General features: G+C 36.3%; 1 protein-coding gene across 1 annotated transcript; it reads left to right on the forward strand.

Moving 5' to 3' along the window:
• The first annotated feature begins 1,284 nt into the window (after positions 1 to 1,284).
• aldh7a1 (aldehyde dehydrogenase 7 family, member A1) lies at positions 1,285 to 24,001 on the forward strand. Its single transcript, XM_088629853.1, has 18 exons — positions 1,285 to 1,553; positions 3,789 to 3,842; positions 5,047 to 5,112; positions 5,696 to 5,776; positions 6,693 to 6,816; positions 7,678 to 7,810; positions 9,052 to 9,096; positions 11,107 to 11,184; positions 11,545 to 11,642; positions 13,169 to 13,210; positions 13,756 to 13,850; positions 19,774 to 19,858; positions 20,366 to 20,472; positions 20,605 to 20,721; positions 21,207 to 21,304; positions 21,819 to 21,892; positions 22,512 to 22,587; positions 23,565 to 24,001. The coding sequence occupies exons 1-18, from the start codon at positions 1,362 to 1,364 to the stop codon at positions 23,617 to 23,619; spliced, it is 1,620 nt and encodes a 539-aa protein (XP_088485979.1). The 5' UTR covers positions 1,285 to 1,361; the 3' UTR covers positions 23,620 to 24,001.
• Positions 24,002 to 25,439: the final 1,438 nt, after the last annotated feature.

Consider the following 25,439-nt stretch of genomic DNA (forward strand, 5'->3'; position numbering starts at 1 on the left):
CTGTGTCACTCGGCCTCCGGAACAGGAGGCCAGTCGATGTCACGGCGCCTCCTGCTGTTCTACAAGACAAACCGCTCACGTTAACAAAGCCCGTCCAGATCGTGGAGAGAAGACGCAAATGTGAAAACACTCCTTCTGATTCACATCACCACATAATCTGCTTTTGTCGCGTAAGGGATCTGTTTGCTTTAATTAATCAGTTTAAGACATTCACCTGAATTTGGTTTGGGGCCGAATCCAGTCCAATAATATATTTTTTGTTACGTGATAACCCAGAACATTATTTTAAATGGGGTTTTATTAGCTCTAGTACAGTTTTAACATTACTTGCTCTTATTTAATTTCTGTAGTCTTAAACTGAACATTCCCAACATTATCTAGACTGAGGTTATAGACAAGCCAACATAAACATAAATATTCTTCCTAAGTAGTATTTTCAAGCTCAGTGTCTCCATCTTATATTTGCAGTGTCCACTCAGTTGCTTACACTGTTTGATTTTACGCCACCTGAATAATTCAACTGAATAATAAAAGTCAGATTCTAGTTAATGTTTTACTTGGGTGATGGTGGATTGTAACTTTGCTTTTTACACTCTGTTACTTATTTTAACACCCCACACTCACGCACCCGACGACGTTAAGTGTAGACGGAATGTTAAAAACTGCAAAATAAATTCGGACAATGTATTCGCTTGGTTGCAAAATTGCATTGACCGTCTAGTTATTATCAAAGGTTAAATGTATAGGGAAAAAAACATACAGATTGCATATATTGGATCAATTCATCTATTTTGATGTGGAAAAAATAACATTACAATTATTAAAAAAACATAAAAAAAGACAAGCTAGCAGAGGATGGCTTCGATCCATCGACCTCTGGGTTATGGGCCCAGCACGCTTCCGCTGCGCCACTCTGCTGCTCGCTGAAATGGCTGTCGTCAATCGAATTTATCAGTGCTGCTCTGGCCTTCTAGGGGCACTATTGAGTCAAGTATCAAAACGTTAGCACATTTCTTTAACTTCTAACCGTAACGAGCAATAATGACATCCTATTGCTGCGGGGGTAAATGTGTTTTGTGTTATCCGAACAAAAAAAAAAAAGAAATATATGATCATGACTTCAGCTCACAGCCTGGTGATTTCACAGAAACATGTCACCCAACATTTTACGTGCTCAGAGTGAACTGACTTGCGTGTTGCGTAAGCTCATGCACGTAAAGGACGCAGAAGGGCTGCAAAGCCAGTGCTGCTGGCGACAGATGGGTAGAGCCTGTATCTCACCAATCACCGCCTCCGCTTCGGGGGGCTGGGCTGCACAGCACTGTCTGCGCTGAACTTGGCGTCGGTGCTCTGTTACAGCCATGCAGCTTATTGCTCTAACTGCTGTAAAGCACTTGGCCCTCAGGAGAAAAGTCCTTTTCTGCGGTTTCCGACAAACGGCAACCATGTCCACACTCCTGATCAACCAGCCGAAATACTCCTGGCTCAAAGAACTAGGCCTAAAGGAGGAAAATGACGGAGTTTACAATGGAGCGTGGGGAGGGAAGGGAGAGGTAAGACGCGATTTAAGTGGCATTAGGTAGCAAGGTCAGCCAATAGCAATGATTTGCTAAAAATACTTATGAAGATGGCTGCAAATCGAGACTGTCCCATTCACTTAAACGTTTCTACTGTTATTTATTTAAAATTTAATCCACTCGATGCTAAGATACAGAAAAAACGTTTAATGTATTAATATCCTAAATGAGATCTTAAAAATGCATTGTAAAACTTTAACATAGCATCCCTCCACTTAAAATTACCTGCATTGAGCTACGTATCATAAAGTTCTGCTGCTTTGTTGTTTCTTCGATAAGAATTATGTCAACATAAACCTAGGCCTTTGTAATAGTTTCTTCAAGCTAATACTATCTCGTGCGGTGTATGTTTATTTCTTTTTTCGTGTAACATTTTGAAAATGTTTATATAAAAAAAAATTCTAACAGGTGTTTTCCCAGTTTTATTAATTTATTTTAAAATTTCCCTTAAATGTACCACAGTATTTGCTTATTCTTCTTTATCTATTATATGTGAGTTTGATTTGCGTGCTAACTATACCAAGATCGAGATCATTGATATAAATTAGAAAGAGCAGTGGTGCTAGTACAAATACAGTATCTGCAGCACTTTGCTAATTATATCTTCCGAATCGGAGGATTCATTAATTCTTATTTGTACTACTCCCTATCCATTTACCAGTTATCAATCCCACAAAACATGCATTGTCTTGCATATCACTTGGAATTTATATAAAAGAAATAAGACTTATTGGCTTACTTGGTTTGGTTCTGATGCCCTTTTTATTCCCTTCTTGTTAATGGGCTATGAATAACATTTCTTGTGTCCTAAAGTAGAATCGGTACAATTCCATATGACTGTGGGGATTTAAGTGCGTTTAATAGCTATAACAATTCTCTCTGTTCTGTGCTAAAGCTGCAACAGAACACCCCACTGAAGTTAAGCAGGTGTGAGCCTGGTCAGTACCTGGATGGGAGACCTCCTGGGAAAAAACTAAGGTTGCTGCTGGAAGAGGTGTTAGTGGGGCCAGCAGGGGGCGCTCACCCTGTAGTCTATGTGGGTCCTAATGCCCCAGTATAGTGATGGGGACACTATACTGTAAACAGGCGCCGTCCTTCGGATGAGACGTAAAACCGAGGTCCTGACTCTCTGTGGTCATTAAAAAATCCCAGGGCGCTTCTCGAAAAGAGTAGGGGTGTAACCCTGGTGTCCTGGCCAAATTTCCCATTGGCCCTTACCAATCATGGCCTCCTAATAATCCCCTTCTATGAATTGGCTACATTACTCTGCTCTAGCTGATGTGTGGTGAGCGTTCTGGCGCACTATGGCTGCCGTCGCATCATCCAGGTGGATGCTGCACATTGGTGGTGGTGGAGGGAAGTCCCCATTACCTGTAAAGCGCTTTGAGTGGAGTGTCCAGAAAAGCGCTATATAAGTGTAAGCAATTATTATTATTATTATATCACTTGGAATTTATATAAAAGAAATAAGACTTATTGGCTTACTTGGTTTGGTTCTGATGCCCTTTTTTCCCTTCTTGTTAATGGGCTATGAATAACATTTCTTGTGTCCTAAAGTAGAATCGGTAGAATTCCATATGACTGTGGGGATTTAAGTGCGTTTAATAGCTATAACAATTCTCTCTGTTCTGTGCTAAAGCTGCATAACAGAACTTTGACTTTGCTCAGCCAGAGGCATGTTGACAGGTTGCCTAAACCTGTCAGCCATATCATTAGCCAGCAGCCCTATCACTCTGATGGGGACACTATACTGTAAACGGGTGCTGTCCTTCAGATGAGATGTAAAACCGAGGTCCTGACTCTCTGTGGTTATTAAAATCCCAGGGAGTAGGGGTGTAACCCCGGTGTCCTGGCCTCCTAATAATCCCCGTCTATGAATTGGCTTCATTACTCTGCTCTCCTCCTCACTGATAGCTGGTGTGTGGTGTGCGGTGAGCGTTCTGGCACACTATGGCTGTTGTGTCATCCAGGTGGATGGGGAGCCCCCATTAGTGGAGCTCAAGTGCTATATAAGTGTAAGCAATTATTATTATTAATGAACACCTGAGGGAAATCTCCATTTATGTTAGCCATAAACATCCAGTTTAGAGGTTTACTTGTGGTGTTAATGTGATTAATTATGTGCTATTATTATTATGTGCTATTTGTTAAAGATGCACTGAAAATAGTATGCTTTAAAGATGTAGGATATAATTAATATTGTCTTTCTAGGTCGTCACTTCTTATTGCCCTGCCAACAATGAACCCATTGCAAGAGTCCGACAGGTAATTTCAGCCTCATTCTCTTAATGCTTATATTTATCCTGGTGGATGTCATAGTTGAAAGCTGTGTTCTGTGCATAAATATATATCCAAGGCCATTTACTTTAGGGACAAATATATATTACTTACCAGTCTGATAGCATTTGAAGTAGAGACTTATTGCATAAACCTTTGTCCTCTGGATGACCTTGCTTACTATAATGCCAAACTGACAGATAGATATAGTTATAATACATTTCTTATTTATTAAAGGATGAAAACAAAAAATATATATATACAAGCATTTTGACATAAACTCTTGAGCAAAGAAACTGTATTTTTGGAGATTCACAGATGGCAAAACACCTTATAGAGCTTAATGTTCATAGATGCTACTGATACAATTATTTTTCCTAAATGTCTTGTTAATTTTTAAAGTAATTCTTTATTTAATTTGTCACTGTAATGGATTACTTTTTAAAGTAACTTTCCCAAGCAATGCTTGTACCTTTCCTTCACAGCAATGTAGGCATAGCACCACATTCTACTTCCTCTATTACATTCTGTGACTATTTGGAAAAGTACTTTTCTCAGAAATCCCTTAAAGGGCTTTAGACATTTATTTATGTTATTGAACTGAAATTGCAAATTTCTGCCTACACCTCATTCCTAGATTAATTTCTGTTCATGTAATAAATGTCCTTTTTATTCTGTTTTGCGGTCTGTCATCATTAGTGAACGCAGTTAAAAATGAACTGTTACTGTCTTGTCACAGATGAGCTCCATTGCAACAGTTTAAAAATTGTGCAATCTTCCTCTCATCCTCTCAACATTTCTGTTTCTACGTAAAATCTTTTAGGGTCATGGTTTAATATATGGAGGCTTATCTCATTTAAAAATATTTTGTGAATGTTACTCAACTTTCCATTTCCCAGTTTGCCTAAAAAAAGGGATTACTTAACAATTCATACAAAAAGTAAGTAAAACACAAGCATTGGAAAATATTTCACATATCCCAGATGTACCTGGTACATTCAACAACAATTGGAACAGAACTTTTCCAGAGTTTGAGTGAATAGTTTGGTGCCAATTATTAAAGTTTTTTTGTGTTTGAGAATAAAGGGCGGTTTGGAGGTAAATAATTCTGAGCATGCTACTTTGAGTGAAACTCACTTGGTTGTGAACATTGTGATGGTACTTAGGATTCTTTTTTGTGCTTAATTTCAAGGCCACGATGGCAGAGTATGAAGAGACCGTGAACAAGGCAAAAGAAGCCTGGAAAGTGTGGGCAGATGTAAGTACTGTCAGTAAAGCATTCTAAGGATAAACCAGAAAGACACACTTGTCGTGTTACTGTCAGAAACACTCAGTGTAGAAAAGAATCCACAAACACATGTGATGCGTTCAAAATAATAGGATGTGTATGGTGGATTAATACAAGTAATTAGTTGTGAAATTTTCAAATTGCCATCACAGGTCTTTGCTTGTTTATTATCTATTCATCACCACAAGAAATTCAGCAGCATGAGATTACCTCTCTCCTCTTGAAGAAAAGAAAAAACAGAAGAGAGCTACAGCATGTATTTAGTACACTTTCAAACTAGTAATTCTAAATGCTAGCTGATGTATTAACAATCCTTTTTTTCCCCATTTTCATTATTTTTTTAAAGGAAATATCTATATTGTTATTGTCAAGTATGATCCTTCAATAAAACATTAGTCTGACTTAAACAAAACTAAAATGTAGTGCTGAAAGTTAAATTCTTTGAAATTATTTTTAAATTGTGTGTCTTGGTGTTGGTTCTTTACAAGGTTTGTAAACATATATTCATACTGTTTAAATGTGATAACTGAAAGTCATTTCCTTTTTTACATAGATTCCAGCTCCTAAACGGGGGGAAATTGTAAGACAAATAGGAGATGCTTTAAGGAAGAAGATTAAAATTCTGGGTAGCTTGGTAAGAACTTTTGAGAAGCATCTACTAACTTTATTCTGATATATTCAAAAATAAGGGTTAGCTTTTCCTCAAGACAGTTCTTTCCTGTCCTGGTGTGTTCAAAACACGGCTGTGTTTTAAAAAATAATACAGAGATGGGAAAAGCAATATTTTGCTCTTAACATCACATTGTTCTGGATGAAAAGGTCTGTTTACATTCTATTACTGTTTAACGTTAATGCAGTCTAACATTAATAAAAAAAGAGTTTTTAAAGCCAAGAATTCAAGGTGCTGACAAAGTCAACACTGCAGACTTTTTCAGAATAAACAGTAAAATATGAACCAGAGAACACAAGTGGACACTTAGAAGGAATAATGCTTTTAATACTGTGAACAGGAGCTACTTTTTTACCAAAAGGGTTGTGGATGTAAGAAGCTGATACCGTTGCTTTTTTCAAGAAACATCTGGATGTGATCCTTGGATCAGTTAGCTCCTAGATACCAAATGGGCTAGAGGTCTGAATGGTCTCTGCTCATTTGTTACCCTTCATAAGTCTGAAGTATATCTTAGAGCAATTGATTGATTTTTAATACTGGAAGTTAGGAAATTCAGAGGTTGTAGATTCACTATCTTTAAAACATGAAGGGCAGACATGTTGCTATGACCAAATACTTCAGCCATTTCAGTGTGTGATGTTAGATAGTATGGATGCTATGTGGTCCAACATATAAGAGCTGTGTACATGAACAATTTTTTTTCTCACTTCTCAAATTATTCTGATGTCTTGTAATAGAAAATTCCACTTATGGCTTCAGTTTGTTTAATTATAGTTTACAATACAATATAATTAATTATTAATATAATCAGCATTTCTGATTTGTGCTTTGAGGCGGCACAATAGATGGTCTATCTTATGCTTCTGCCTTTTTTGTGCAGGTATCCTTGGAAATGGGAAAAATTTATGTAGAAGGTGTTGGAGAGGTTCAGGAGTATGTAGATATCTGTGACTATGCTGTTGGTCTCTCCAGAATGATTGGCGGGCCTGTTCTACCTTCAGAAAGTAAGTCAGGATTTGCCTGCATGTGTATTTTCATGCATCTACAAATACTGGTGTCATTACCAAATCTAATTTTATAATCACTTAAGCACAGTTTTGGAAAGGCTCTATTTGAAGAGAGAAAAGCACATTGAAAGTCTGGGTATTTATGCAAGTACTCATTTTTCATAAACTATGTATCAGTGTTTAATTACATGTCAGGAGTACTCACAAAAGTAGAAAGATATCTAGTGCTTGATTTCGGATGAATCATTTAAGAATAACAATCTGTACAGAGAATTACAGTAAGTGAAGGTTTGCTAATAACCTGATAATGATCGAAGTCAAATCAATCTAGAGTGGGTCTTGTGGTTTTAACAGTACACAGGTTAATTATTTAGATTGGCCTTATCAAATGCTTTTCAGATTTTTTTACTTCTAAAACATGACTATGTTCTTATCTGTTCCTCCACACCCGCCCTCTTTAGATTTGAGTCCTTATTTCTAATGTTGACAGAACCTCCACTTGATTCTAAATGCACCAGCATTTGTTTCCAGCAAATTGAGGTCTTACAGTTGTCCTGCAATTACCTTTAAATTGTTCACAAAAGAGAGTTTCAGTTTTTTTCTCAGATGAGCCTTTAAATTTGAGGTTTGTGATTGATTGTTATAGGATTATGGTAAATAACAGAAATTGAATTTCAGTGACATTTGTTTTTCATATTTTCTGTTGGAAGTGGAAAAACCCAACTTTTTAAATGCAAAATTATAATGTTCTGGATATAAGTGTGTATATTGTGTGTATATTGGTGATTTAACTGCTTCTCTGCTTTCAGAAATTTTAATTTTTGGAAATCACCTGTTTCTGACTTTTTAATTCCTTAGGACCAGGTCATGCTCTTATTGAGCAGTGGAATCCAGTTGGTCTTGTTGGAATCATCACTGCATTTAACTTTCCAGTGGCTGTATACGGCTGGAACAATGCTATAGCACTTACATGTGGAAATGTCTGTCTATGGTAAGATCAAGCTGAAACATAATATATCACCACACAAAATGTAGTTTTTTTTAAAGGTGGGAATCTCTATGTACGGTTTAAGAACAGTTTTAAAAAATATGTACTAATATTTGTATGAATTCCCACTCAATTTGAAATCGCCACTGCTGCCTTGACCCTCAGCTATGTCCCACACGTGGAGAATGAAGGAGGGCAGACTGTAAGCACATAACAATTACAGTAGGAGGTCAGTGCCAGTTGCAGGAGTGGCATGTCTCTCACTGACACTTCAACTCTGGGCTGTTTTCCTAGAAGATGAGAGAGCCCTGAGTGACCCATATTGGCCCCCATCACCAGCATTGAATCCTCAAATTCCGCTCACAATTTGCCAGATTCCTTTGGTTTGCCAAGCAGAACTGGCATCAAGTTGTGAACTTGTAAATGACTAAGTGTTCGCAGTTGAGGAGGAGGCACATACAGTATGTTGTCTTCGACTTTCTCGTGGCACAAAGGTGTTAACAGTAAGCTGCTCTGATTAACACCTGGGAAGCTTACATACTCAATTGGTGACACCAAATGCAAAAAATAAAAATGAAAAACAGGTTTTTTGTTCCTGTTTTGGCAAAGAAATATAGATACATTACAGTAGACATTTGTATAATGTTTTTTTTTCTACAGAATCACAGAGCAGAATATGTTGTGTGTACAGACTGCATAATATTACATGGATCAAACCACATATATAGTCAGTGTTAAAGTAATGAGGAAATGGTATAACAGCTTTGCAGCATCTGTGATATCTACTGTTAATTCTAGAATTAATTTAATAAATATATTCCTTGTTTTCACATGCACTGAAAATTAAAACATTAAGTTTTAATGTGAGTTACTTTTTTGTAAATTTTTTTTGAGAATCCCAACTAGATACAAAATTAATTTCCTCTAAGTTGAATAAATTATTCTCATTTTCATAGTTTTGCTGTCAGGTAGTGGTGTCTCAGAGTCCCTAACATCTGCCCTTTAAGCCCATTTTAGATGTTTGTGTCAATTTAAACAGTGAAAAGTCTGATTGAGACTTGTTAATTGCAAGATTAAATCATCTGAATTCACCTGTGTTTCCAGACTGTTCAGTTCTATAATGTTTACAGATACTGAGACAATTTGACATTTGACAACTGGAGGACTTGACTTACTCTTATTAGTACTATTTTCTTACTAATAATTGATGCATTTTATTAAAATAACCTTTTTTTCCCCATCAGGAAAGGTGCACCCACTACTCCCCTTACTAGTGTAGCTGTCACAAAGTAAGTTTAATATTTTGTTTATTTGTAACCAACTTTTGAAACTTGTCTTCTGTCAGAGTATTATGTCCTGGGTATATGTAAATATGATATGCTGTTAGCATGGTATCATAGTATGTTGTCATTTTCTGCGATACCAGAGAATGGCTTTCTGGCTTCTAAAATAAATTACATATACCTCATGTACATTACTGTATAAGTAGTTTTTGATTTACATTCTTAATTTTTTGAATTTTTTGTTTAAAGCGTCTCAATATATATATGTACTATTTCTTAGTTTAGTGAGAATTAGCTCTCACTTTAGTTCTTTAGTGTTCATGTAGGTTTCCTCCAGTAGTCTGTCACCATGAATAATATGTGTAATGACATGCAAAACATGTCAAGATTTGCCGAGAAACACAAAATACAATTCAGTGCCAAAGATTCTTGGAGATTCAATTTCTGAATATAAAGAAATAACTTCTTTAGCAGGAACACAATGCAAAAGGAACATGTTCTTACTGTGAAGCCTTCATGAACAGTAAGATGTGTTTTTTTGTTAAGGTGTGAGGAGGGACAGAGTTTTTTAAAGTGAATACATTTTAAGACTTGCAAACCCCAAAAGTTTGAAAAGTTGGCTTATATGCTTAGCAGATCCCTAAATAACAAAGAATATTATAATGATACTTACGAGAGTTTAAAAAAGCATTCAATAAGCTCATTGACTGCAAAAGGACCAAAGATTAGTTGTTCAGATGTCTAAGGGCACATGACTATATATTTTCCAGTGTTCATCACCTACCATGAACAACAATTTTCCTTTCACATTTTACATAAAATTGCTAAATATTAACAGACATTTTGTTTAAACTTGTACTATGTAATTGCTTTATTTATGAGAGTTCAGACCTATTTACATTTATTCTTATGAGAAGTTATTATTTTTTTAATTTCAGCAACATTTTCAACACAACCACATATCCCTGGTAAATTGAGAACTACCTGTATATAACACTGACAATGCTTAAAATGTATGTTGCACATTTCACAAGAATATTTAGCTGGTAAACTGAAAGCAATTCAGAAATAAACAAAACACAGGTTTAGTAATATCATAATTTTTACCAAATGTCTTTTACTTTACCTTCACCAAAGTGGCTTAGCAAGATCCTGAAGGCAAGTCCTGTGTGAATAGTGCTTAGATTTTGGTGGTTGCTTTTTAGCTGATTCTTAAATGTTATTAAAGAATGCACAACAACCACCATACAACATTATCTTTATACTTTACCAACACTTTTTTTTTCTTAACTGGCTAATTGGATGTGCAGATAGAATTCAGCATTCTTTAGACTCGCTATGCAGTACGCTGCATTGTAATTGAACAAACTGTATAAGTGAAGAAATGATGGCCATATACAGTATAAAAATTATATCTGTATGTTATAGTTGGGAGTGCATTCTTGACTTTATACACATATTCAGTTCTGATGTGTAGCAGAATCTAATTGGGATTTTATGAAAATCAGGAAGTGGCGTCTCAGAGTCCTTAACATCTGCCCTTTAAGCAGGTGAAGAAGTTTAACACACCTGAAGAAAGCTCCACGGCCGAAATGTTGTGTTTTCTTTCTTCTTTTTTCAGCATGGAATAAACTTGTTCTATTACTTGTTCATCTTCCCTTTAAGCCCATTTTAGACGATTGTGTCAATTTAAACAGTGCAAAGTCTGATTGAGACTTGTTAATTCTACGTTTAGATCAGCTGATTTCACCTGTGTTTCCAAACTGTTCAATTCTATAATGTTTACAGATACTGAGAAAAGTTGACATTTTACAACTGGAGGACTTGACTTGCTCTTATTAGTACTATTTTCTTACTAATAATTGATGCAATCCTCACATTTGTTGATATTATGTGCAGTCTGTGTACCTGTGTGCTCATTAAGCATCTAGTTACTGTTTTTACAAAGAGTAAACTTTTTTCCATGTTGGCTGTCTTGAATCTGGAATGAAACAACTGTTTTGTTTTGTTCTTCAGAATCATTGCAGAGGTGCTGGAACAAAACAACCTGCCTGGTGCAGTTTGCTCCATGGTGTGTGGGGGTGCTGATATTGGGTGAGCTTTGTCATGTACTTTGTAGACTCAGTATTCTGTTTGGATTTATTATTTGGTATTAGGGATCCTGTTGTGCGTTATAACAGCTGTTAACCTGCCTTTTATTTACTGAGAGATAAATCCCTGTGTGAAACCAGATGAATGTTAAGAGCTTAAAGCTTGTGTAGCAAATCTATGGTAACAGGTGTTCTATCTCTTCTCTTTATCATGTAGTGGATGTGTTAAATTCCAGAGGATTTCAGTACTGTACCCGTGATGGAAGATTGTAAAAGAAACGATAGTCCTTTGTATTTAAAGGAAGAACAGAGGGGAGCTTGTTCACACTTTTGTGAAGTAACTCCTGCTGTTTCCTCTCTGTAGAACGGCCATTTCTAAGGATGAGCGGATTGACCTGGTGTCCTTCACTGGCAGCACTCATGTAGGGAAGCAAGTGTCTTTAATGGTGCAGGAGAGATTTGGTGAGTTCTGACTGACAGTTGGTACTGTATAAAAATTACTTTGTAATTGTAAATGTAATATTCTCAAATTAACTTAATTGCAATTCAGAGTGGCTGACTGGGTCTTTTATTGGAAGCATAGCACGATGAAACTGAGCCGAAGGTTATTAAGTGAAATTTTCAAATTAGCCGCACAACAGACTAGGATGGGGAGAAAAATCTAGTGAGTGAGTGAACCTCTCCCTGCCCCATCCCAAAGTACCCACTACCCAGCATCCACAGCTCAGCTTGGTCTTGTTTTTGTGTTGTAATAAATGCTTCTGGTTCTGTGTCAGTGGCATGAAGAATGACAGGCTGGAGACAAGTTTCTATGCTCACTGACATTCTTTTTGCTCATTTTATTACAACGGGCATGCTCATCACAGAGGCATGGAGAGAAAGTACAGATATTCACTAGAAGCAGAGGAGGGATTTATGTTGTTTATTTTTGCTGATTACTAAAAGTTTGTGATTACTGTTGTTTAAGTTGATCAATGTTAGTTTAATTAACTTAAAGCAAATGCATTAGTGCATCAATCGTGTATTATTTTAATAATGTGATAAATTATTATTTAAGGGATATATGGTGGTATGTTATGCAAAGGTATAGGATTGGATGTGGTTATACACCAGTTTCTCTGCACTGATCCCTCGCAAATGTCGAGAACATAATGTACTGTATAGCCTGGGCAAGGTCTTAAACATAGTTTAAATGTCTAACTTCCTATAATTTTATACAATAGATTTTATAAACATCTCTTGTTTTTCTTGAGTTATGTACACTTTCATTTTCCATGACTGTTTTAGAGAAATACCCACTGAATTATACAACATGTAGTCATATACCGGGCAATAATTTCTGGTCCTGGCTAAATTTCCCATTGGTCCTTACTGATCATGGCCCTCCCCACTGATAGCTGATGTGTAGTGAGCGTTCTGGCGCACTATGGCTGCCGTCGCATCATCCAGGTGGGGCTGCACATTGATGGTGGTGGAGGAGAGTCCCCATTACCTGTAAAGGGCTTTAAGTGGAGTGTTCAGAAAAGCGCTATATATGTGTAAGCAATTATTATTATTATTATTATTATTATTATTATTATTATTATTATTATAAGCAAGTGTACATCCAGCACAAATGGGGTTTAGAATACTGTCCCTCTCCCCTGTAGGTTAAAGAGAAAAATAAGTCTTAATAATGTTGTCAAGCATTTTCCTCAAAGCTGTATGGGCAGTCCCACTCTTCATGTAGAGCTCTTTTTATCTCAAGGAGCAAGCAGAAGTTCGTTCTGTGCTGAAAGTTAGAAAGAAAGAATGTTGTTTTTTCATTCTTTTTAGTTTCAGCATTGAATTAACTCTGCTTGCTTCTTTTTAGTTCACACTGAGATGAAGCTCCCCACAGCCAACTTTTATTCCTTAATTTTTTTGTAGAATTGAAGAAATGAATAGGCTACAAACCTCAACTGCAGATTTTTATAATGTTCGTTCCATTAATTTTGAATGATTTGTAGGGCGCCAGTTGCTTGAGCTTGGCGGGAACAATGCCATTGTGGGTGAGCTGCTTTTTTTATATATATATCCATGTCATAATTCAGTTTTTCCATGATAGACTAAACTAGTTTGATATTATGTTGTTGTGCTATTCATATTTTAAAATTATAATGCCTTGAATTTTAAATAATTATTGCTGTTAGATGCAGAAGATTGTTTTCAAGGCAAAATTGGTTTTAATTTGTTATAACGATTCTTATTAATTATAGAATTAATACTATGTTTTAAAAGATTATGGATTGTTATAATTTTGATAGTAGTTTTCATATTTCACTTTTGTTTTACTATTGGCATTTAAAAATTGACAAAGTACACATATTAAGATGTAAATTGTGTAAAATGTTCCCAGACTTCAATTATGTTCCACATCCCCTTTGTTTTCCTTAGATTTATTTCAATCAATCTGTAGCAAAAAAATCAAATATGCCATTATTGTCACTTAAATGGTGTTCTTCTCAGATGTTGGTTCTATTTTTTATTGTCAGATGCTAGATACCAAGTTCTTTCATTTCTTAATGTTTGTAATGTATTTCATAATGATTTTCAGTTTTTGAAGATGCTGACCTGAATCTCGTGGTGCCTTCTGCTGTGTTTGCTGCTGTGGGAACAGCAGGCCAGCGCTGCACAACAACAAGGAGACTGGTAAGGCCTGTGTGTGATGTGCAGTGGGTTGGTACAGTAAATGGCATCACTCTCAGGAGCACACATATCACAGACTTAAAATAATAGCTCTAAACCTGTATTCAAGAGTATATTGTTATGGGCTTTGATAAAACTGTAGATAATGTAAGAGGCCATTTCCCCCATTTGCACTATTTGTCTGCTCCTGAATATGAAGTGATAAAAAGTAAGATAATCCCTTACAGCATCAGGGTGCTGAGTTCAATTTCAGCTTAGGGCAGTTGTCTTTGTAGAGGTTTTATATTGTTCATTCTCCTCTTGTGGGTTTCCACAAAGTGCTCTAGTTTCTTTCCACCTATTAAAGACATCCAGGTTTGGTCTGATTGGCTAGTCTTAACTATCATTTTATGAAGAAGAGGGTTTCAGGGGGATTTATTTTACTCAGTAGGGTTGTTCCCTGTATAGCCAGTATTGAATATGGAATTATATAGAATAGGACAAAATGAGCATGATGGCCCAAATAGCCCCCTCTTAATTGCAGCTTTTCTAATGCTCTAATGTTCCTGGTTAGAAAGTGCAGTATTGACATCTTGAGGGCATCTTAAATCCATCCACCACTAGACTCTAGCTGTGCCACCAGCAGACCGAACATATGTTATTAACCTAGTTCATATAGTAATCCAACAAAGGGATCATCATATGTGGAGGGACCCCCTGATGGATTGCTTTTGCTCAGCATCACTTCCAGCTGTTAATGCAATTGGTGATTGTTGAAGAACCATAAACCCAATTACAGTTGCCTGAGGGCTCTGAGCTGATCATGTTAAATGGGATGACTGGAATATTGCAATAATACACTTCATTTTAACAGAGCTTTCTGACTGCATTTTACACATCTAAATGGATGTTTTGGCAAACCTTGATTTGGAGGCTGAGGGAGAGGTGCAGCACTATATATCTAAAGGTATATTCAGGTTCAGGGACAAAATCTAGAGGAATCAGGGCTCTCCCAATCTGGGTCAGACCTATCAAAAACGTCTGATTCAACACTGCATAATGAAATTAAGAATTTATGTGCAAATAAAGAAGTCATGGGAGCCTTCACCTTTTCTCACATAGACTGGGAAATAGGAATGTCAGCAAGAGAAACCAAACTGGTAGACATGATTAATGATTGTTACCTTACCCATAACTGTCAGAACACCAACCAGAGGCAATGGTTGTATTGACCTTGTCTTTTCAAACAATGGAAGCACAAACAGATTAGAGAACCATAGGGGAACTGCAATGTTGATATGTTATACTTTAAAGTATCTTTTAAGATTAAGTAAAAAATCAATAGTTTACAATTTCAGGAAAGCGGAATTTGAAGAAATGAAACAGAGCTTAAGGGAAGTAGAATGGGATAGGATCAATATGGAATCAGTGGAGAGTGTGTGGCAACAAATTAAGAAGATTCTGCTCAAGCAGAACTTGGTTTATCCACAGAATAAATAAAGCAAACTGTATCCCCAACACTTCAAGAAATAATTTATATAAAAAATTTCATCAATTTCCCTATGGGATTAATAAAGTATTATCTATCTATAAGGAAAAAGTTTGCACTTCATAAAATGATTAGAAAAACAATATTATACATAAAGAATATGAATCCAACGATTTACAAGTACAGGCTATAAAAAAAGAAAGAAAGACCAATAGAAAGATGGAAAGCAATATTCAAAAGTAAAAAAAAGAGCCACAGTGGCACATCATGGCTTCTGATCAGAGCTTATCCTGGTTTCTGTAGCCTTAAGTGAACTAAAGCTCACGTGACTCCTCTCCTGGATGGAGCATTGATCTATCGTAAGAATTATCACCAGCAATGCTGGCCTCCACATAAACAGCTGGGTGAAGTGGTAGAACTTGGACAAGTAACTCACTCAAGGGAACAAGAGCACTGCCTGCAGCAAGGACTTTAACCCACAATCGGCCAGATATGAGTCCAAAGGCTTACGAATGCCACTCCCATATTGCAATGTAAGCTGAAATAAACAATAAGATATTTCAGTACTGCAAGATAATGAAGTTTATGGTGATGTTAAATGTATGTGGTACACCTATGGGAAACTTCTAGGTAACGTAACAAGTATTTTCACAGATGTTCAGTAAGGAAGAAGTGAACAGTATGCCTCTGGCAGCAGAAGAACAAAGATCTTTATTAAACATAATTAGCATTGGAAGAGGCAAAAGTGTTTTGGGTACAACAAGCACTGAGGATTCAGATATTCTGAGGGCCAAGTGGTCTCTAACCAATTGTACTCAAGGAAATGAGAGCTGTTATGCAATAGCTGTTTACACAAAACATGCAACAGTTGCTTATGACAGAGGTAATACTGAAAGACTAATGTAGTGCCCATCCACAAGATGAGTTTCAAAACTGTCCCAAGTACTTATAGACCAATAAGTCTATCTTTTGGAACATGAGGGGTTGTGGAAAATATCATAATCTATTTGAAAATAGTATTCCATATCCTATTAACCTCAATAAGTGAGGTTACCAGACGATCTTCTGAACGTTCTTTGTAAAATAAACAACAGTAATGTATACACACAGAATATGGTGTGTTGAGATTTCCAGAAAACCTTGGATAAAATGTCTCGCAAAAGATTAAACCTCAAATTACAAGTGATAGGGATTCAGGGAAATGTGTGTGATTGAATTGGGAATTGGAGAACCGAGAGTACATATAAGGGGTGAATGTTCAAAATGGGGTGGTGTAGTTAATGGAAATTGCAAAACATAAACTCTAAACAGAAATGAGAAATGCTGAACAAGAAGAGGCTGTTTTAAAAAAAGACACATAGTAGTTTTTTTGTAAACACAATTACATTTTCCGAGACAATGTGGTGAATTGATAAAGCAAATAAAATGATAGGATACATACAGATGTAGCCATTCAAAATGCGCGGTAAAGCCCCGTACTGTGAGTTTTGAGCTACAGGCGACCGCGGTACGTCTTTCACTGGCCAAATATGATCGACAGATGGCACTCCTGGTGCATTAGTTATTATTGAAACAGTTGCTTTATTTAATCTCTCTACAGTGCCAGTTTAAATCTGCTTAATACACAATGGAGCTTTAGCCAAGTAATTCCTGGTTTTAAGAGAAAATTTTGATTTTTTTTGTGTATATGTTTTGTGTTGGTTTGGCAAAATTATCTTAACTTACAGGGTTCACAAAGATTTTAAGCTGATCACGTGGAAGAAAAATCACCTGCTTTTCGTGCATATTAAGTTGTGTGTATAAATTATCTACAAACATTTTTTATAGCTTTTAAAGTCATGCAATGTGTAAGCTAGGCAGGGAGATGTCATTGTTTCTTATTTTTGATTTTCTTTAAAAAATCGACTTTCCACTTCCACCTTGCCCTAACGGGATGTAGTATATTTGGGGGCTTGTTCAGGATCTTTGATTTGTTTTGTGGAGCCAATATTTTTTCCTTGGTTCATGCGTGCTGCACTTGGGGTTGTTTTAGTTTGTAGTGCTCCTTTGTATTACAGGTATTACAGTACTAACGTTTGTATTCTCTTGTGCAAACTAATCAAAACAACACCCCGCCCCCGGGTCTCACCTCCCGCTGTTCCACACACTCGAATCCCATGAAGTCAGATCCACAGATATGCCAAAATATTTGCGCATACTGCAGTGAATGGCAGTATATCATATACTGTATATACAGTATGATATTGTATGGTTTCAAAGCCACTACAGTACAGTATGTGTGAAATATTTTTCTTAATCAAAATTTAAAGCTAAACTTCTCTTTGCTGAAATTTGTATTAAGACAAAATCTAGATTTTCTTAATGTAAATTTAAGCCTGAAAAAGGCACAACGCAACAAACTTTAATATTAAACTTTCTCTGTACATCTGGCTATGTAAAAAGTATAGCCAAAAGGATCGCTCTGAAAGTTAATTCCAAGCTGAAAAGACAAGACTCAACATGTCGTCTCTATAACTCTTCAGTTTATGGCTCGTCCATGGTCTTTCTTTATTAGTATCATTAATTATATGAAATATATTAATAATATATTCTGTATTACATTTAAATTGGAACATTTTTACAAAAATAAAAAGCCGATACACAACGTGTCTGCTCTGTAACTCTTCAGTGTACAGAATAATCCCCACAGAGCAACACAACATTGTCACAACATAGTAAACAGCAGTCACTGGCTCACGTAAAGGTGTAACACGTCTGTCTTCACTGTCATGGTATGGTTTTCACATATTAATAAGCTGTTCTGCAGTTACTGGCAATTGTAAAAATAACCCTTCTTCCCTCCTTTGTTTAACTTAAAGAATTCTGTGAAGAAATCCTTAATCATGAAACCATCACTTATAATTATTCATCCAGATACACACTGCCGGAGTCAATTTTGCCACAAACAACCTCCCAGTAAGTCTTTGGACTGTACTGTAAGACAAAATATAGATTTTCTCAAATCGGATGTAAACCTGAAAGAGGCACATCACATTCACAGCAAGCTATAATAGTGGACTATGTATTCGGCTATGTAAGAAACAAACTAAAAGTAATTCTCTGATTGGGCTTTGAACTGCCTGGGTGCAGCGCCTTACATTACAGTCCATTGCCCATTACCACTATAAGGACAATACAAGTTTTTGTTAAAAAAAACATTGTCAAAATGTTATTAAAACATCCACTTGTGATATTTTAGCTGCTTAGTTATGTTTCCATTTTAATATTGCTGTCAACGTTTTTTACAATAACAGCAAGTGGAGTCCTTACTACGTATTCTTAGAAAGCTAAACATTATAACTTTTTATGAAGTACAGTTTATAAACTTTATAATGTTAGAAAAAGCACATTAAAACCATAACCCACTGTAAGTTAAAGACTTTGATACTTTTATATTTAGCTACCACTACCATCTACTATGTGTACATTAGGCATGTATTATGTTATACTACTGTTTTTATTTTCCGCTACAAAAAATTACCTTTGGATTTTCTTTATATGGATTTAAACCTAAAAGAGGCACATCACGTTCACAAGCTACAGTATAATAATAACAACCTCTTTTTTATATATCCAACTGTGCAATCTTGCTTTTATAAAATATCATACTTTTTAATTAGTTCAGTATGCTGTAATACAGTGTTTAAAATTAATAAAAGTATAAACAGTATACAACTTAAATTCTATAATTGGAAAAGATTCTCCCTCAGCATTGATCGGGATTCAAAACCAGCTCAAATGCTCCAAATGCCACATTAAACTTTCACTGCTCCACCTGGTGGTTTGCAAAGTAGTGCAGCCCCACAACTGAGTATTTTTAAAAAGCTGCGGTATCCCAAATAATAATAATAATTGCTTACACTTATATAGTGCTTTTCTGGATATTCCATTCAAAGCACTTTACAGGTAATGGGAACTGCCCTCCACCACCACCAATGTGCAGCATCCACCTGGATGTTCGAAGCCGCTGAAATGCAAACTACTGCGGTACCCCCCGCTCATTCTGAATGGCTGGATCTGTAGTTGATTTCAAATCAAGGGATGTTATGTTAAAATTTTATAATACACTAAATAGGCCTTATTTAGAATATTGTGTACACTTTTGTCACCACATTATAGAAAAATATTGCTGCTGCTCTGAAATTAGTCCAGAGAAGAGCGACAAGATGCATTCTGGGCCTTAAGGGAATGTCCTACACTTACAGGCTGAAGGAACTGAACCTTTTTAGTCTTGAACAGAGGAGACTACAGGGAGACCTGTTACTGAATTTAGTGCTGACTTTCTGAATAGTTTTTATAAATATAAGAACTGTTCTACCGAGTTGTTACTGAAAAGTTTGGAAATGTAATGCAGAAGAGAGATGCATGTTATATGTCAGTGAAATAAAAAATATCTAATTTTTTTTCTGTGTCTTTCAGCTGCTTCACGAAAGTATTCATGATGAAGTGGTGGAAAAAATTGCAAAAGCCTACAAACAAGTCAGAATTGGTGATCCCTGGGATCGTAAGTGTTAATTTACTTCATTATAGGAAAATTGAGATGAGTTCTGAAACAAAATTAATAAAACCTGTAAATTAGATAGTTCAGAAATCAGCCATATTGTATAACTGGGACGGGATAATACTAAATGGAAAACAAAAAATGTGCAGACCTTTCAAAGGCGACAGGAGACCACACTGAAAATTTAAATAAAGAAAGAGATTGAAAACGCAGTGAATCCTATCTCAGCCAACCCAATATGCTCATAAAGGCATGGGTGACAATGAGGCCAAATTTAAATGAACTTTTCAAGTGTAATAGTTGTGAAATAAGAAAAACCAGTCGGATTAATTGTGAAGACCTGTATAGGTTTCAGGGGGAATTAATTGAATTGATTTCCCTTTATGCAATGTAAAAGAGATGGAAGTGAGTGCAAACCTCAGCCCCTGTCAGTTGTGGTTTCAGTGCAGCTGTTTCCAAATATTGAAAGACAGCAAATCATTGATCGGTGTGTATTGTCTTTGTTCACAGCTAGCACTCTGTATGGTCCCCTTCACACGAAGCAGGCTGTTGAGATGTACAAAGCAGCAATCGAAAAAGCCAAAGAGCAGGGGGGCACTGTAGTGTGCGGAGGGAAGGTACTGAACATAGTTTGCCATGCTACATACCATTAATAAAACAAAAGTGTACTTTAAAGTTTCAATAAAATAACGTTTAATAAAATTGAATTATTAGGAAATAATTTGATTATAAATTATTTGTCCCTACAGGTGATTGATCGTCCTGGGAACTATGTGGAACCCACCATAATCACTGGCCTTGCCCACGATGCACCTATTGTCCATACAGAAACCTTTGTTCCTATTCTGTATGTCCTGAAGTTCAAGGTAGGAACCAGAAAAATGTAACACTGTATTAAACCAGTGTTGGAGAAGATCTTTTGAAGGTGTTGCTGTCAACACTTGTAAACTGAAAACAGATGAAGTCTGAGGTGCCACTGAATCCTGTTGTCTCTCAGACCAGTGATTGGGTTTGTGTCAAGAGTAAACTTCAAGGGGGAAGATGGAAAGGGATATGAAAGTACAAAAACAGATGGAAGTAAATTATACTAAGCAGTATCTAGTCCAGGAGGGTATTTTTCTGTGCTTGATCATGTTAGGTGATTTGGATACAGAATTGGTGTAGTGATTTTACATGAAACTACAATATGCAGAATCTACAGTGCATTTGGATTGCCTACAGTTCAAAAGGAAGTAGAAAAGGATTGATGGTCATATCCTTACAACATGTAAGCATGTAGCTGCAAGTGCCGATATACTTGTGTGCATCCTCTTCACCCTTTGCTCAAGTCAGGATGTTTCTGCTGTTCTAGACTGAGGAAGAAGCTTTTGCCTGGAACAATGAGGTCAAGCAGGGTTTGTCCAGCAGCATCTTCACTAAGGACCTGGGCAGAGTATTCCGCTGGCTGGGGTAAGGTTCTCCTGCTGCTGAAATCTGTTAAGTGTGGTTGTAGTACCAAGACGAGTCACTTAGTATTTTCATTTTTGATTAACTGGCTTGGGTACCATACTGTATGTGTTGGTTTGGCCCTTAAAATGTGCTACAAATGATAAAAACATCAGAATGTAACAAAAAACCAAAATCCATAAGGCCTTTTTTCATATAACATTTTCAATTTGTGTTATAGGTATGAAACGTTAACAGTTACTTTTTAGTTAAAACATTGTTTTCTGTGTTTTTTCATGCTTGACTATCAGTTGACAGGCTTAAAGTAGTGAATGAATTACATAACATTTATCATGGTTAAAGATTTACAATTAAATGATGATGACTGAAATATTAAACATAGAAACCTGGAGTGAAGGCAAGTGTAGCACATGCATTAATGCTCTATGAAATCCATTGGAAATATGGATTAATCAATGGATTTAATATTTTTAATTATAATTTATAATTAAAATTGTATTTATACTGTTTTTTCCAGACCCAAAGGCTCAGACTGTGGTATTGTAAATGTGAACATTCCAACCAGTGGGGCCGAAATTGGAGGAGCTTTCGGTGAGCTGGTGTCTTACTGCTTTAGTCCTCTGATGAAGGCTACCCTTCCTCCTGCCCAGTTTTGTTGAGCTAAGTTTTGCTTAGACACTGTAGCTGTCATGAGCTATACCATACAGTTTAAGTTCCAGGGGCCTGTCACATCTCAGTGCCCAGCTGCTTGTTTGACCTGAAAATTGTTCAAATTTCTTTAATTGAAATAAAGAAAATTGATGACATGAGACTCTCAAACACTTAATTGAATATATATATATATAAACTGAGGTTTTTATTTACTTCATTCAATTCAATTATTTGCTATAGAAGTTATTCAGACTGTCTCAGAGTGTGTTCACAAGTAGTTGTTCTGTCAATGTACTGATTGTCTATTAGACCTGAAAGAGAGAAACAAAACACTAGAAAGAGAGTCCATTATTATTAAGAACACTACAGAATGATTATCTTTGGGGTTTTTTTTTGGTTCAGTTTGAAGGGCCTCTGAAACCAGCATATAGAAACAGTCATGTCATTTGCCAACCTGCTTTATACCATACGATGTATCGAAATAGTTTTAAAGCAATTGTAAAATCCATTCGGCCATTCAGGTGGTGTAACGACGTACCTCTCGTGGTTGTGTTTGTAGGTGGGGAAAAGCACACGGGAGGTGGGCGAGAGTCGGGAAGTGATTCCTGGAAGCAGTACATGAGGCGATCCACATGGTGAGCGCAGGTTACTTCTCTTGACAGATGAAAAACAGTGGACACGGCAGTTTTGAGAAATAAAAATACAGTTTTGGTATCAGTATAGGATTTGGAAACTGTAGGTCTGAAAGGTTAGAATGATTCTCTGAAAAATTATTATATGCTCATTATTCCAAAAGCAAATCTTAAACGTGTTTTATCTTGTGTATTCTTTTTATTTATTGTTGTTGTCATTCTGTAAAGTGTTTTGAGAAGCCACCTTAAAAGGCACTATATAAAATAGTTTATTATTATTATCATTATTATTATGGGATGTGGAGAGCCCCACTTGCAGGATTTGAAGTCAACAGTGTTTTTTCTTTGATGCTGACATGGCAGGTATTGCTTTAAATGGACACAGACCTAGTTTAATGTGTTAATTTAAGGACTTGATGAAAAGATTCTTCAATTTCATAATCAGAACCACTACCAACAGAAGTCCCCACTATGAGAGTGTGAATTAAATCATATCTCTGCCTATTCAATATGTTTTCTTTCTGTGGTATGTAATAAGTGACAAGATAAAATACATGTTTCAATATTACATGTGCTACATGTTATATTATTACTTGGGCCTAATACCTAACAACTTGTATAATCACAATTTTTGTAAAAATGTTATTGTATATTGACTTCTAAAAGAAAAATATTTCATTCTGCTCTATCAATGCAAATTGACTCCCAAGCTTTCTGTTAATTAGGGCAACTTCCAAACATGTTGTAAAATATAACATTTTATACAATCCGATTACGAGAGATTTTAGAAAAACAGACAACAGCGTGTACATACTATCGATGATACTTTAACATTCAATAGCAAACAAATTGAATCTCGAAAACATTTATTCAAAAGTAATGTAGGATGTGTTGTGAACGTGTTTTAAAGAGAAGCTTGTCATGAAGGTTTCTGGTTTTTCTTATACAGAATCAGACTGTGTTTTGTTTGTTTGTTACAGCACCATCAACTACAGCAAGGATCTGCCTCTTGCTCAGGGAATCAAGTTCGAGTGAAAACATCAGAATATAAACAGACAAAATGGAAAACAGCAAATGTGCAATCTCATAGTAGACTGATCTGATCTCTTTCTCAACTACAATTACATTACAACGCCTATTCTTTAGTCATGGGGGGGGAGGGGGTAATGCTATTTTGAATTTTCTAATGTAATTCTGAATATAGAGTAAACAGCATTACCTAAAACTTCGGCACTAAAGAAGAAATGGAGTAAATTGCATCTGGTAATTTTGTACTGCATAAAAGTGGGAAAACCATTGAAAAAGCCTTTCAGAACTTAAACCCACAATCTCTGATTCTTGAAATCAGCCATTTATTTTGTTCTTTGTAAACACTTTTCAATTCATGCTTTATTCAAATAAACCATGCTTTTTTCAATTAATGTCTTGAAAGCTTTTATTTTTATTTTGATATCGTAAGTATCATAACTTCTAAACATGGGCATCTTGGTAGAAGACATGAACCTTTTACCACCGGCTGAGTGAATTTTGCATAGATCACCATAGCAGGGAATGTATTCATTTTTAAATGTTTTTGATTGCTTCTGTATTTGATCCACAGAAGCCTGCTTATTTACAATGTAATATATTACCAGATATTTTTCTGCCCTGTTCTGAATCGCAGAACATGGTGCTGTGCGTACTTGGAAATTAATCTATTTTAAATGTAAATCGGTGGATTTACAAGTTACTCTGTACATTTGACTTTTATTGTGATTTGAAATATACTCTTAAATTCTGATTCTTTCTAACCCTGAAATATAAAAATAGAATTGTAGTTCCCCTTTAAGAAATGGGAACTTTTATAACATTGCGATGTTTTCATATCGGATTGTAATTAAAGATATAAAACCTTTTACTGTTAAATGAATTTACAGTTCATTTCCCAAATAAATAATAATTGCTTACACTTATGTAGCGCTTTTCTGGACACTCCACTCAAAGCGCTTTACAGGTAATGGGGACTCCCCTCCACCACCACCAATGTGCAGCATCCACCTGGATGATGCAACAGCAGCCATAGTGCACCAGTGGGGAGGAGAGCAGAGTAATGAAGCCAGTTCATAGATGGGGATTATTAGGAGGCCATGATTGGTAAGGGCCAATGGGAAATTTGGCCAGGACGCCGGGGTTACACCCCTACACGAGAAACGCCCTGGGATTTTTTATGACCACAGAGAGTCAGGACCTCAGTTTTACGTCTCATCCGAAGGACGGCGCCTATTTACAGAATAGTGTTCCTGTCACTATACTGGGGCGTTAGGACCCACACAGACCGCAGGGTGAGCTCCCCCTGCTGGCCCCACTAACACCGCTTTCAGCAGCAACCTTAGTTTTTCCCAGCAGGTCTCACATCCAGGTACTGACCAGGCTCACACCTGCTTAGCTTCAGTGGGCTGCCAGCGGTGAGTTGCAGGGTCATATGGCTGCTGGCGATGTAACTGCATCTTTATTGAAATATTTAAATCTAGAATCGGTCAGCCACTACAGCAGTTCTTTGTAAACTGTCTAATGTTGATGATGAAAAGTACCTTATAGAATCTCTTTCATTAAATGCAATTCATTGTTAATGTCAAACAACTGCTCATCAAGGCTCCCATGTAGGATCTAGTAAATTATCATCTCATTGCTCAATCACTGAGACCAATCACACCATCTCAGCAAAATACAACGTTAGTAATTCGGCATAGCATGTCAGATTGTGTCAGTGCAAAATTCTAATGTGATTGACAAAGGAGAATTAGTCATTTACAATATTCTTAAGCCTCTTATTCAAAAGACCCAGATGAGATCTTTAATTATACAAAAAAGGTCTT

The sequence above is a fragment of the Lepisosteus platostomus genome, chromosome 4, assembly GCF_059453375.1.
Source record: "Lepisosteus platostomus isolate fLepPlt1 chromosome 4, fLepPlt1.hap1, whole genome shotgun sequence".
Lineage (NCBI taxonomy): Eukaryota > Metazoa > Chordata > Actinopteri > Semionotiformes > Lepisosteidae > Lepisosteus > Lepisosteus platostomus.

Coding starts and splice junctions, on each gene's coding strand:
- aldh7a1 (XM_088629853.1), top strand. CDS start 1,362: ATGCAGCTTATTGCTCTAACTGCTGTAAAGCACTTGGCCCTCAGGAGA. Junction 11,185..11,544: donor TGTGGGGGTGCTGATATTGG/GTGAGCTTTGTC, acceptor TCCTCTCTGTAG/AACGGCCATTTCTAAGGATG. Junction 20,473..20,604: donor CTGTAGTGTGCGGAGGGAAG/GTACTGAACATA, acceptor TTGTCCCTACAG/GTGATTGATCGTCCTGGGAA.